A 13,527-nucleotide genomic window follows, 5' to 3' on the forward strand; every position below is an offset into this window, starting at 1 on the left:
CAAGAGAAGGGTCCAATTGGTGGATGGACGAAGGGGTTGCTGTTGATGCAGATTGGAGAGAGACAACATGGCACCTAAGGCGGTTACTGCGTGCGTCCCTGGAGCAAGGGTAGATCGCAGACGAAGACGCAGACGGCAGCTTAGCTTGCGAGAGCGGAAATGGCACCAGTAGAAAGGCAGTCCTGTCATGAACGGAACAGGTGATTGTGGGGAAGTTGAAGAGCGACGAGGCGAGCATCAGGTCTGGATCAGTTGTTGCTCTGCTGTGCTCTGTGGCCTGTACCCCCACGGCTTGGGGTTAGCCAAGAGTAGAAACGTGCAATATTCAGTGCAACAAAGCCTGATTGAGAAGGCAAAGAAAGTATGTAGGCGATGAAAGGTAACTCAACTCGTGTTGCTGTTCTTTGTGCATTGTGCATGGTTACACTGATAAAAGGCGTGCGTGAGATAGACCAGACGAGGCTTTGTCGACGCCTCTACATACGCCTGTTACAGACAGACCAAACCTCCAGCCAAAAGATCAACAAAGCGGCCTGTGGCGCATCTTGCGCATCAACCCTTCTGGCATAGATAGGCTAACGGGTCCCTTGCGCGGGGTGACTGCGTACTGAAACAAGCAAGTTGTGTGTCAAGTCAATGTCTATCATCTGAGGATTTGGTTGGCAAAGTGACTGATTGTCAGTCACAAGCCATCAAATGACCAATACAACACGACAGCAACATACATACATCAACATCAACAACAGCTAATAATGCTGTGCTATGCGATTTACAGATACACCGCCTCGAATATGAAAGCGGCTGGTGTTTGCTTAGTACGACCAAAACCACGCTTCGTAACTGGTGGGAAGTGGAGGTTCACAAGTACAAGCGACGATTCCATTGTGGGCCTTGCCGAGGGTGGATGATGAATCAACGGTCAAGAATTCTGTGGCGGTTTGCTTCTGGAAAGGAAGATGCAGAACTTTAATGTGCTGTACAGTACTTTACTGTACCATACCGTATTTTGTTGCGGGCGATTATGCGAGCATGAGGCTTGGAGGAGGGCAGTGCAAGTAGCGCCTCTCTTGTCATCTTCACACGGTATACGATGCAGCGAGTCGTGACCCTGAAACTGCCCGACAACCCTCAGGCCTCTCAGAGTCAGGACAGAGTCAGGACGGTGTGACACACAGTAGATCAGGGCGACCTGTTTTCGGGTACGGAACAGCGTGGATCTACGCTCTATCTCACTTTGGCCGTCGCTGACAGGCGCCACTAGTCAATTGAGAAGACCCTGACAGGACAAAGCCTCAGAGGGGATGGTGTCGACCACGTACCGTACTGCTGTACTGTAGAGAAAAGGGAGAAATGCACTGGGCTGAATAACTTGAGAGCGGTCTGCGTACCGAAATTGGGACCTCGGAATGCGTAAATGCTCGCCTCAAGAATTGGATCTGTAATTTTGAATCGAAATGGATCCTATACGGCTGCTCTGTTTTCTCGGCGCCGTGGAAAAGCGGACTCGATTCGGAGCGTCTGCAGCGGAGCAAGTCATTTACAGGGCATGGTTTTTTATTTTTTTCGCGGCTAGGGGAGACGAGAAAAGTTACTAGCAACTCAGTACCTGTGTGGAAAGTGACAAAAAGAATTAGGTAGAGCTTAGTATGTTTCAGCGGGCTTTTGGACCAGCTTATTTTGGCACCTTGATTTACTCTCTCGAGGTGCTGGCAGCGACAAGAAAGTCAGCCAGTCAGCAGGGGGAAAAAGCCATGGATCGATCTAGGCATCGAAATGCCTAGCCCCAGGAGGACACGAAAAAAAGGGCGCAAAAATATGCCGTGAACCAGGAATTCATCTTCCTCAGGAGGGCTAAGGCTGGGGCTTACTCGAAACTTGGCTTCCATCAGTCAGTCACTTCAAGTCAGTCAGTCACTCAGTCAATAACAAAGTCAGTCATGTCCACTCACACCTCAGCATCAATTGGTGATAGCGTATTACCTGAAGCCCTGCCCTGAGCCCTTAGCACATGGCGCCCTGTGAAATGTAACAAGCCAGTCAGTCAGGCCAGTCAATTCCTCTGCTTCTGACCCGTGCTAGTAAAATTTCTTTGGCCCAGGTCAACAGGACTCCATTTTTTTACCCGCTCCTGGCACGGCAAATCGCCCATCGTCCTCTTAATTTAGGGTATCTCAGGGAACGGCCCCCCCTAAATTTCATCCCGTTCCTTGTCGTCGTTGGCCCCAACCTGAGAGTGACCTCCGCCCAGTGTCGGCCAGTACCTTTTTTTCGCTCACATCTTCTCTGTAGCGTCAGGTATTCCCGTCAATTTTCGTTCATTTCCACCTGCATTTTTCTTTCCATTCTCGTTGCTTCGCGCCGATTGACAAGGCTTACCTTATTAATAAATCAAAAAGACGGGACCCGAGGCCACCCTCGTCTCTCTCTTTTTTCTCTGCTCCCTCAAATAATTGCCTCGCCCTTCTCCCGCCCTTTCTTTGTTTTGTTTTGTTCTATTCTGTTCGGTGTTTTTAGTTGTTTCTTCTAAAACAATCTACAAAGCATCCGTCCATCCATTATCCCTCCCCCCCTTGTCCCTGTCGAGCAACTTTGTCTCAGACCTTGATCTGTACTGTACTGTACATAGAGTTACACTACAAAACTGTGCCGTACTCGTGCCCGCCCTCGGAGAACGTCATATGCAGCAGTCTCCACGCGCAATAAACAGAACAGCGGCTCTCACACACCCACAACAATCCATACACCCACCTACACAGCACAGCACAGACGCCACCCTGAATTGAGATTGGGGAAATCCTGCAACTTGGGAATCAGCCGCCTTTTCTACTCCTCTTCTAGCTTCTACTCAAAAGCCCAGTCCGGCCCGGGCCTGCATTGCATCTCACTTCTGCCATCGACCCATATCAAAGCACCCTCACGGACAAAGCAACCACCCCAACCAACAACCTACTCTACTCTATTGCAGTTGACGATGTTTGTCTTGCTGTTATAGCACCACTGTCCTCAGGGACACTTTTAAACGCCTCCTTCGACGCTGCCATTGCCCAGGCAATAACACAACCGCAACGTCTTACACCTCAACTACTATACGACACACACAACTGCACGCCTTCTCGACCACTTCAACGACTATTTTCCTAATCTCCTGATCACGATTCGAAATTTTTGTTTGGATCCAGCTCAACCCCCACACTTCCACAAAGTCGAAGAACTCTACCTACCAATATGACGACCAACATGACTACCAATAACCCAGACACCCTATGGGTGGCTCACGGTTCAGAAGAGCTCGAAGAGGCCGACGAACCGCCTGAGATGGCCCTCAAGAAACAGCAGTTTACTGCCAACGATTTCCAGCGAACTACCATTCGACCTTCCACTGAGAAGTCCTCTCTGTTGACCAAGGCTATCAATGGAAACTCGGACGACGACCTATACACTCCCCAGACTATCTCACGACCCATGGCCAACACCCAGCGACGTCGCTCCCTTGTCAGCAACATAAGCTTCGCTTCGACAGCCGACCTCACCAGCGATACTGGTTTCACTAGCCCCTCGAGACCGAACACACCAAGCCCCCCTCTTCCTGAAATGGCCATGCTGCGCTTGCACGATGGACGTGCTGCCGAGCCTACGCATGTTTCTTTGCTAGGCGCTGCTGTCAAATTACAGCAGGGCAAGACTGAGGAGCCTCGCAAGCGAAGCATTCAGTTTGCATGTGGTGGCAAGCCCGTGGTCCAGGAACAACCCCCTCGATCCCAACCTATGGTCAAGGCGCCTTCTGCTCAGGAAGCTCCTCGCAAGTCGTGCATCAAGTTTGCATGCCCAGCTCGACCCGCCTCTACCCAGAACACTCCTCCTCGGTACACCGAGAGCACTAAGAAGGACGCAACATCAAAGGCCGAATCTCCCTCAACCCCCAAGCGAACCTCAGCCCTGGCATTTGCCGCACCTCGCCAGGTCACACCTCGCCGACACTCCATGTCTCGTCCTAGATTTCTCCGCGCCGACTCCTCTGACCTTGTCACGGACAGTTCGCAGTTCCACGAGTTTGCCAGTGGTATCACCCGAGAGGACGATTGGATCCGACGTGATAGCAATGCTGTTGCAACTAAACTGACAATCAATGACACTCTGACCAAGGAGAACAACATTCGACGTCTGGCTACCGAGGCAGAGGAAGAGGCGCAAGAGGAAGAAGACGAGCTCGAGGATGAGGAGGATGCAGACGTTGACGACGACGACGATGATGAGGAGGAAGGGGATGGAGATGAGGACGAAGAGGACGAACTCGATGTTGAGCTCGACGAGGATGATGAGGACGACGAAGAGGACGATGACGACTCTGATGGCTATCACACCGATGAAGAGACCGGATTCGCCGACTCGGATGAGGATGATGAGGACGATGACATGCGTCTCTGGACTCCTGGAGCCAAATCTGTCGTTCATATCGGATCCGGTGCTACTCTCATGCGCCGCCCTTCTCTTCACGAGTTACAGTCTGACTCTTCTATCACTACCGTGGACAACCAGCGTGCCAACCGTCGCTCAAAGCGCGTCAGATATGCCGAGGAGGCCCCTGATCTTCCCGACAGCACTGACTTTGTCTGCGGCACATTGGACGAGGATCGTCCTCTTGAGGAAGCTTACCTTTCCTGCCTCGCAGCTCGACGAAATGAGAAGCTTCGCGTCATTCCTCAGGACATCGATCCCAGTTTCCCTGCCTCCGAGCCTGAGGAGGAAAACGAGGGTGAGATCTTCAACCCTGTTCACCACTCAAGTGACGAGGATGATGAGTTCTTCCAGGGCAAAATGGAAGACCTTCATCAGGAGCGTGACCGCCCCCGTCGCCGTCGTAAGAGCGAGCATGCATCTCCTAAGCGATTCCGCTCTCCTCCCCCCAAGCGTCATCACTCACCCCCTCCTAAGGTCCGAGGCCGATCACCCAAGCCTCTGTTTGACCGTCAATCACCTCGAAAGGCCAAGTCCCCAGCTCCTATGCGCAAGCCCATCACTACCCCTCTTGGATCTCCTCGCTGCGGCCAAGTCAACTTCAACCTGGCTGGTCGTCCTGGACTCACTCACACCAAGTCTCTTCCTCGTGGCGGCGCTATGTGCCACCAGCGAAAGCAGGCTCGACACAAGGTCAAATACGACAACGATACCCACATTCGTGGCGCTATCGACATTGTCAAGGGTCTGGAGAGCAAGCGTCAGCGACGCAAAGAGAAATTCCACCAAAAGTACTGCAACCGCGCTCGACGAGGCCAGATCCCCGAGCGTAAGCCTGTTCCCGGTCGCGGCACGGAACGCATGAGGGAACTAGGCCTTCTCATGGCTGGCAAGAAGGACCAGACCAACTATGTCCTTTCCATCTAAGCATGCTTGATTGTCCTTGCAAGAGAACATCGATGCTTTCAATTTAGACTGCGAGACACGTTACGACGAAGATGATACATCTTATACGATTTAACTTGATGACTCAAATGTCCTTTCTTCTTACACCTTCTCGGCCTGGTCTCCGAGATTGTTTTACTGTATATACTGGTAATGGACCCTGGATGCTCGCAATGTTCGAGATTTCCTGTACATATTTTTTTCTATTTTTCTTTGTCATACTGCATAAAGCGGCCGGACAACGCTCGCTACTGGCGGAAAGGAGCCTATTTTGAACTGCTTGGATACCCGATACAGCATTTGGTATTACTGGGTTACATGCTCGGCGTTGGATGAGAGGCTATCATGACATAAATGCATTTAGCGGAATATCAATCACGACAATGATTCTCTGCCATATATTGTTCGCTTCCCGTGATGTAGAGCAATGGGATGAATTAAACTACACAGTCATTTGATTTGACTGGCAAGTGTGATTAAGTCTCGTTGACCATTGGGGCTGTCACTAGCTGGTCACTTTGGTGTAAGTGAGTCTTGGAGACGGGCCTCGACTCACCACAATCTGGCGATGGGATCGTGAATACTCCGGAACAAAAACAAGCAAGCAAATACCTTTCTTCTGCGTAGATTACAAATTTTAGCCACTATTGTCCTTTGTGCCAGCTGACCTGCAGCTCGGAATTCGAGGGACGGAACTGTACGGTGTGACATGCACGATGAGTATGCCTTGTAATTCAGGCATCACTTCGGCGTCCCTTTCTTGCCAGCTTTTGGTTCAATGCAACGCCTCCTAACAATCCACCAGCTGCTACATTCCACGACGCCAACGATAACGACGAATCTTTTTCTCAAGTGCAAGATAATAACACCACAACCTTTTATTTCAACTTAATACTCGTCTTTAATACTCACACAACATGTGGATTGTCAACTGGTGTATGTAACCGGTTACGATTAAACAACTGGTAACTTGAATGGGCTGACACGTGCTGCGTATAGTCTATGATGTGCTGTCCTCCTTGGGACTGCTCAACAAGCACGCAAAGCTGCTCTTCTTGGGTCTCGACAATGCCGGAAAGACTACTCTGCTTCACATGCTGAAGGTGCGTCGACACAATGCTGTTGGATTGTTGGATGGATGGTTGTCAGCTGGGATACTTGTTGCCAGCGGTGGCGGTTTTGGGGATATATGACGACTAATGATGGATTTACAGAACGACCGTGTTGCTATCCTCCAGCCCACTCTCCATCCCAGTAAGATACTCTTTGAAAGCATCAACAATGCGTTTATACTGAGACATCACAGCATCCGAGGAGCTTGCCATCGGCAACGTTCGATTCACCACCTTCGATCTCGGCGGTCACCAGCAGGGTACACAGATACACCACCCCGTCAACCCCGCAAACATATCTAACAACTTTTCTAGCCCGACGTATCTGGCGCGACTACTTCCCCGAGGTCAACGGCGTTGTCTTCCTCGTCGACGCCAAGGACCACGAGCGATTCGGTGAGGCCAAGGCCGAGCTTGATGCCCTCCTCTCTATGGAGGAGCTCTCCAAGGTTCCTTTCGTCATTCTCGGCAACAAGATCGACCACCCCGATGCTATCTCTGAGGATGAGATGCGACACCAGCTCGGCCTCTACCAGACAACCGGCAAGGGCAAGGTCCCTCTCGAGGGCATCCGACCTATCGAGCTCTTCATGTGCTCAGTGGTTATGCGACAAGGCTATGGCGAAGCTATACGCTGGTTGTCGCAGTACGTATAAAGAGGAGTAGGGAAGATGGGATGAGATTGAAAGAAGTGAGGCAGTGAGCTAGAGAGGTTATACCTTCCGTCGAGTCGAGTCCTTTTGGGGAGAGGTAGAGAGGACAAGTGATTTTCAGTTTTATGAGACTCAGAATTCTCCCTTAGGCGAACATTGGTCCTGCAATTCTACTATATTTACTTGCTACAAAATCTAGCCGAGCCTCATATTGGGGAATGCTCCTGAAGATGGAAAAATCAGACCCCTGGTGTTATGTGCTAGGGTGTCTTACAAGGGGCGGCTGGATGCTCATGAACGACATTATTGTGCCTAGGCATCGTCGGAATACACACGTATCATGATGCGTGATGCGACTAGTTTAAATGTAGCTAAAAGAGAAGGTGGCAAGAATTAGAGAGAGATTATGCGTATCACATCTCATGATTAGTGCTCGTGGGCTCATTCTAGTCGCTGTAGGTGGTGATACCAGGTGTTCGATAGAGGCCTCGGTTCGCCAAGACGGACCTGGGAGCGGTATGGATCCCCGGGAAATGTACCTCTGTAGGTACTGTTTCCCCAACGGAATCTACGTCATGTTACTAGGATCGTCACAAGGCAACCCAACAGAGCTTCGCATCATAGTAATCAATTTCTCCCTTAACCCGCTGCAACATCTCACGATTCTAAGAAATCTGACTTACTTATTTCTCTCTTCTGTCAGCAATGGGTTAGAAATTACAGCATAAAATCAATCGCAATGTCGTCCTCGTCATATTCCTCACTACTGCCTCGTGATCCAGTCTATGGATTTCCACCGGAGTCTTTCGACCCCTCCCTTCTTCCTGATGTCGACACTGAATTCGTCGATGCGCAAGACTTGGAAGCCTTTGAGAAGGCGCTCCAGGCTCCTGATCCCCTTCAGAGTCCGGCCGATGAAAACGGCGCTCGGTCGCCACGTAGCCCGAGTTCGTTCAGTGTGACAAAGAGGCCTTCGCAGGTCGAATCTGGCCTTGCGGATGATGTAGCTGCTGTCGCCGCCGCCGCGGACGTTGCTTCTGGAGATCTTCCTGTCCCGCCCACACCGAGTCAAGGGACATTTATCACAGCGCAGAACGACTGGGCGCCTGTTAACGAGAAGATCTATAGCCGTCGCCGTGGCTCGAGGCGAAGCAAGAGAAAGCGCAGGGGTGGAAAGGGGGCCGTTGAAGGCCTTCTAGGGACCCGCACCAAAGATGAGACTCGGGAGGGATATCTATACCAACTTTCAAAGTGGCCTCTGCTTTTCTTCGTGTTTGCATGGCTCGGTGGACTTGTCGTTGCATATCTCTCGACAAGGCTATATATCTGGGTGTATGAGCACTTCTTCACATGGCGCGGCCAGCGAGAAAGACTCCGAAGGAATTTACGAAATGCCTCGAAGTATGAGGACTGGGTAAGTGCCGCAAAGGAGCTCGACAACTATCTGGGTCGACAAACATGGAGGGAAGAGAACGATTTCGCGTACTACGATTCCAAGACTGTTCGAAGAGTTTGGGAGCAGATGAAGAAGACAAGATTGCGCGCTGAAGAGCAAGAAAGTAAGGGCGAGAAGGGTGATGGAGGTAAAGCGGTGGATGAGCTGAAGACCTTGATTGAAGCTTGCGTCAAGAATAATTTTGTTGGCGTTGAGAACGCGAGGTTATACAGCCAAACGTACTATGGAACCAAAAATCTGGTACAGAATTTCCTCGATGAAGGTGAGTCTCATTGTCCTATTTAGATACTCGAACATTCTAACTGGAAGCAGAGGAGAAGTGCATCAAATTTCTGATAAACACCAAACAGCTCGAGATGGAGCAGAAGCGAGTGCTATTCAAACACGTCTATGCGAACTACGGAAGAACAGCTCTCTGTCTCTCGGGAGGCGCAGCCTTTGCCTACTATCACATTGGTGTTGTCCGAGCTTTGCTCGATGCGGATCTGCTACCAGACGTTATTACAGGCACAAGTGGTGGTGCTTTAGTAGCTGCTTTGGTGGCCACTCGAACAAACGATGAGCTCAAGCAGCTTCTTGTGCCAGCACTTTCTGAGCGGATCAACGCCTGCCGCGAACCATTTACAGTCTGGATTCCTCGATGGTGGAAAACTGGAGCTCGATTTGACTGTGTTGATTGGGCACGACGATGCGGCTGGTGGACGCATGGTTCCTTGACATTCCGAGAAGCCTATGAACGAACAGGTCGCATTCTCAATGTTACCTGTGTGCCAGCCGACCCCCATTCGCCGACGATTCTTTGCAACTACCTCACAAGCCCCGATTGTGTTATCTGGTCGGCGGTATTGGCATCGGCCGCTGTACCTGGAATTATTAATCCCGTCGTTCTCATGATGAAGACTCGAGACGGTTCTCTAGAGCCGTACTCCTTTGGCCACAAGTGGAAGGATGGCAGTTTACGAACGGATATTCCTATCAAGGCCTTGAACACACACTTTAACGTCAACTTTACAATTGTCAGCCAAGTCAACCCACATATCAATCTTTTCTTTTTCTCTTCTCGAGGCTCAGTTGGTCACCCAGTCACACATCGCAAGGGGCGTGGGTGGCGAGGCGGCTACCTGATGTCTGCGTTTGAGCATTATCTCAAACTGGACATGAATAAGTGGCTCAAGTTTATCCGTCATGCCGAATTGTTGCCCCGGCCCCTTGGTCAAGACTGGAGTCAGCTTTGGCTTCAACAATTCAGCGGTACTATTACGATTTGGCCAAAGTCGAGAATTTCAGACTTCTGGCGTATTCTATCAGATCCTGACCCTCATCGACTATCCCGTATGATTCACGAAGGAAAGCAAAGTGCTTTCCCCAAGCTCAAGTTTATTGAGAACAGACTCAAGATTGAACGACTGGTTGAACGCGGACGCTCTGATTCGAGACCGTGGGTGCGTCGGGGCAGCATTCAAACTATTCTCAGCGAGGAGGATATCAGAAACATTCTGGCGGAGGAGATGGGCAACGGTGCAACTACAGAGGACGAGACCGATGTGGAAGATCTCAGTGGGCTTGGTCTTGGTATGACCACCCTCGACGAGAATACTCTTTACGAGGAGCCCGGAGAGAAGAGTGACTCGGAGGTTAGCAGTTGAGCTGAGTATCGTGTAAGATGGATGGGAGTGGATATAATACGAGCAGCACTGGATGTCTCTATATTAGTAGCATAGCTTCAAGGTTGCTTTATAAGTTTGGGTTTGAAAATTGGATTAGGACTGGGAGGAACAAGTAGATCATTTATCATTATAAGCGTCTTTAATATACATCAAGCGTTTCATTTGTCGAATTACATGGCCAGTTGGCCTCGTTCCTATTTAAGTAACAGAATTCACTTGCTCCGTTCTGAGGAGGTGCTGTACCTTAGCCGGGCTCGAAATAGAATAGAGTTGGGGTTGGCGCTAGAAGGTCATAGACTGCAGGGCTGAGTACACTAAGAAACAGTGGCTGTCCCTTTCTAAAATTGTTTAGGTAGGGTCCTGGTCCTCTGAAACTGAGAACACGGTGGCGCGTACTGGACTGGTACGGCAAAAGGAGCCATTCAGTGCAGGCGGCAAGTGGGGAGTGACAGATAATCCGATCACCGGCAGCCGTCAACCCGCCCGCTTCCTACTCCAACCAACCCAAAGTCGACCATGGGAAATGCGCTGCGTGGCCGTAACTAAGGTAGTAGACGACACCAGCACTTTTCTTCAACTTCACCTTTCCCCCCCGAACAACAAGCACAATATTATCTGCCGGTAAAATACACTCTTTTGGGGCAGAGAACTTGAACTTGATTTTGTTAAGAGCCTTCTCTTTATTTTATTGGAGCCCTTTTGTGCGTCTTTGTTTCTATCTGTCTTCTATTACATCGATAGATCGCCTCGACTTGTGGCCTACGTTTCCCCTCGAGCTTGCTTTGAGAGTAGCCCTGGGGCTCTCTTCAACCCGTCAAGATGAGTTCCGACTATTCTTATGACGAGCAGGTAAGAACGGGCATTGTCTCTGTGCTTCGACACCGGCTAACTCGAACAACCAGGGCCAATTCTTCCCCTTCTTTATCCTGACCCTCACTGGCATCGTCACTGTTCCCCTTACCTACACACTCCTTCGCCCGAACCGCGACCAAGATGCGCTTGCGCCACGGATCAAGACCAACTACAAGTCAGAGCATGCGGCTACTGTCGAGTCGCTCAAGTCAGCGCAGAAGCGTAGCCAATGGAGGGTCAAGCGGGTCATCTTCGTGATAATCGGCTGGGCCCTCATGGCTGGCATGGCCTACCTGATCATGGTCACCCAGCGAACTGTCCCCAAGCTTTGGAACCCTTACGATATTCTTGGCATCTCAGAGGTAAGCTTCGCGACGGCTATATCATTCTCAAGTGACATTGCTGACACAATCACTACAGTCTCTCAATGAGAAGCAAATCAAGTCGCACTACAAGCGGCTCTCCCTCAAGTTCCATCCCGACAAGGTTCGACCTGACCCGGCCAAGAACGAGACTGTTGAATCCCTCAACAACTTCTACGTCGAACTCACCAAGGCCTACCAAGCGCTCACCGACGAAGACGTGCGCAACAACTACATCCAATATGGCCACCCCGATGGAAAGCAGAGCTTTAGTATGGGAATTGCTCTTCCTCAATTCATGGTCTCCGATGGCAACGGCAAGTATGTCGTTCTTCTGTACACTATGCTTCTTGGAGTCCTTCTGCCCTGGCTCGTTGGATCATGGTGGTACGGCACAAAGAGAATGTCCAAGGAAGGTGTCCTGATGGAGAGCGCCAACAACCTGTTCCGACAATACAACGACGAAATCGAGGAGGGCGGCATCATCACTGCTCTCAGCGCTGGCAAGGAGTTCGAGGACATTCTGAAGGGCGACAAGGGCGAATCTGGTCTTTCCAAGATCGAGTCACGAATCACAGCTGAAAGCGAGGTCGGGCCCACTGCTTCTGGCATGTCGCTCAAGGACAAGGAGGCTCTCGAGGATCTTGATAACGGTGTTCGTCGAAAGGCACTCGCTCTTCTCTGGGCTTACCTTGGCCGTGTTGAGCTCGACGACCCTGCTCTGACCAAGGCCAAGTTCCAGGTTGGCCCTATCGCCCGCGCCCTCAACCAGTCCTTCAACGCCATCACTCTCGCTTACGGAAACATTGGTCCTATTGCCAACTCGTTCTACACCAGCCAGAACCTCATTCAAGCTGTTGCACCCCACGCCTCTCCTCTTCTCCAGCTCCCCCACATCACTCCAGAGATCGCTCGTGCTATCGAAGGTGACGCTAAGACGCACATGCCTGTCCACCGATTTATGGATCGACCAGACGCACAGCGCAGACAGCTTGCTGTTGGAAAGGGTCTCCTGACTGAGGAGCAGTACCAGACCGCGATCGGCGTCGCTAAGCAGATACCCTTCTTCCGTGTATCCAGGGCTTTCTTCAAGGTTACTGGCGAGCGCTTTATTATCCCCTCGTCACTGGTTTCTCTTGTCATCAAGGGCCGCTTCATTCCTCCTGGTACCGAGAACATTCCTCCTGTCAACGAGCTGGATCTCGAGGACATTGACCCGGCTGAGGACGATATCGAGGCTATCAACGGACGCAAGAAGAAGACTATCAAGGGTCCTGACGGCAAGCTCATTCCTATCGAGGAGGAGTCAATCCTGCCCCCTCTAACACACGCCCCCTACTATGCCCGTGATCACTCTCCCCAATGGCACGCTTTCCTCAGCGACTCCAAGCAAGGCAAGATGGCTGTTCCTCCTTTCCACTTCGCCAAGTTCGACCAGCCTATTATTGATGATGAGGGCAAGCCTACTTTCAACATGCAGACTCTCAAGGCTCAATTCGCCGCACCTCCTCAAGCTGGTCACTACACCTTTGTTTTGCACGTTATCTGCGACTCCTATGTCGGCTTCGATACCAAGATGGAAGTAACCTTGGTAGTTGAGGAAGCAAGCAAGGCAGCCGAGATGCAAGCCGAGGACGAGATCAGTGAACCTGAAGAGGGTAAGTCTCAATTGCGAACCGAATTATCGAATATTCCTGCTAACAACCTTTCAGATTCCCTCGCTGGACAGATGCACGTTCTCAAGACTGGTCAAACTCCCAAGACCCGCAGAAGGGATTCTGACGACTCTGAGGATGAGAGTGGAACAGATGAGGAGGAGGATGACACCAGCGCAACAAATACCGATACTGAGGACGAGTCATAACGGCCTACCAGTCTCTCTTTGTGGATATAAAACAAAAGTACTGTAATCACTAAATCATGAGCGAAACCCTGCCCTTCTCAGGAGCATGATGTGTGTATACGGAAGCGATATAATCCTTGTGTATGTATGTATTAGGACGGGAGGGAGGGAGTCTGGAGGAA

General features: G+C 50.8%; 4 protein-coding genes across 4 annotated transcripts; all 4 read left to right on the plus strand.

Annotated features, from left to right (window-relative positions):
• Positions 1-3,237: 3,237 nt before the first annotated feature.
• Positions 3,238-5,382, plus strand: FTJAE_6762 (GTP-binding protein SAR1; the record flags this gene model as incomplete). The annotated part of the gene is made up of 1 exon (XM_037353408.1): positions 3,238-5,382. The coding sequence occupies one exon, from the start codon at positions 3,238-3,240 to the stop codon at positions 5,380-5,382; it is 2,145 nt and encodes a 714-aa protein (XP_037206118.1).
• A 935-nt stretch (positions 5,383-6,317) lies between these two features.
• On the plus strand, positions 6,318-7,168 carry FTJAE_6763 (GTP-binding protein SAR1; the record flags this gene model as incomplete). The annotated part of the gene is made up of 5 exons (XM_037353409.1): positions 6,318-6,336; positions 6,400-6,503; positions 6,615-6,654; positions 6,707-6,772; positions 6,828-7,168. The coding sequence occupies 5 exons, from the start codon at positions 6,318-6,320 to the stop codon at positions 7,166-7,168; spliced, it is 570 nt and encodes a 189-aa protein (XP_037206119.1).
• Positions 7,169-7,904: 736 nt separating this feature from the next.
• On the plus strand, positions 7,905-10,267 carry FTJAE_6764 (patatin-like phospholipase domain protein; the record flags this gene model as incomplete). The annotated part of the gene is made up of 2 exons (XM_037353410.1): positions 7,905-8,883; positions 8,934-10,267. The coding sequence occupies 2 exons, from the start codon at positions 7,905-7,907 to the stop codon at positions 10,265-10,267; spliced, it is 2,313 nt and encodes a 770-aa protein (XP_037206120.1).
• An 840-nt stretch (positions 10,268-11,107) lies between these two features.
• FTJAE_6765 (translocation SEC63) lies at positions 11,108-13,366 on the plus strand (the record flags this gene model as incomplete). The annotated part of the gene is made up of 4 exons (XM_037353411.1): positions 11,108-11,137; positions 11,191-11,502; positions 11,561-13,160; positions 13,215-13,366. The coding sequence occupies 4 exons, from the start codon at positions 11,108-11,110 to the stop codon at positions 13,364-13,366; spliced, it is 2,094 nt and encodes a 697-aa protein (XP_037206121.1).
• Between the last annotated feature and the right edge of the window lie 161 nt (positions 13,367-13,527).

Source organism: Fusarium tjaetaba (assembly GCF_013396195.1).
Source record: "Fusarium tjaetaba strain NRRL 66243 chromosome Unknown NRRL66243_c0000133, whole genome shotgun sequence".
In the NCBI taxonomy this organism is placed as follows: Eukaryota; Fungi; Ascomycota; class Sordariomycetes; order Hypocreales; family Nectriaceae; genus Fusarium; species Fusarium tjaetaba.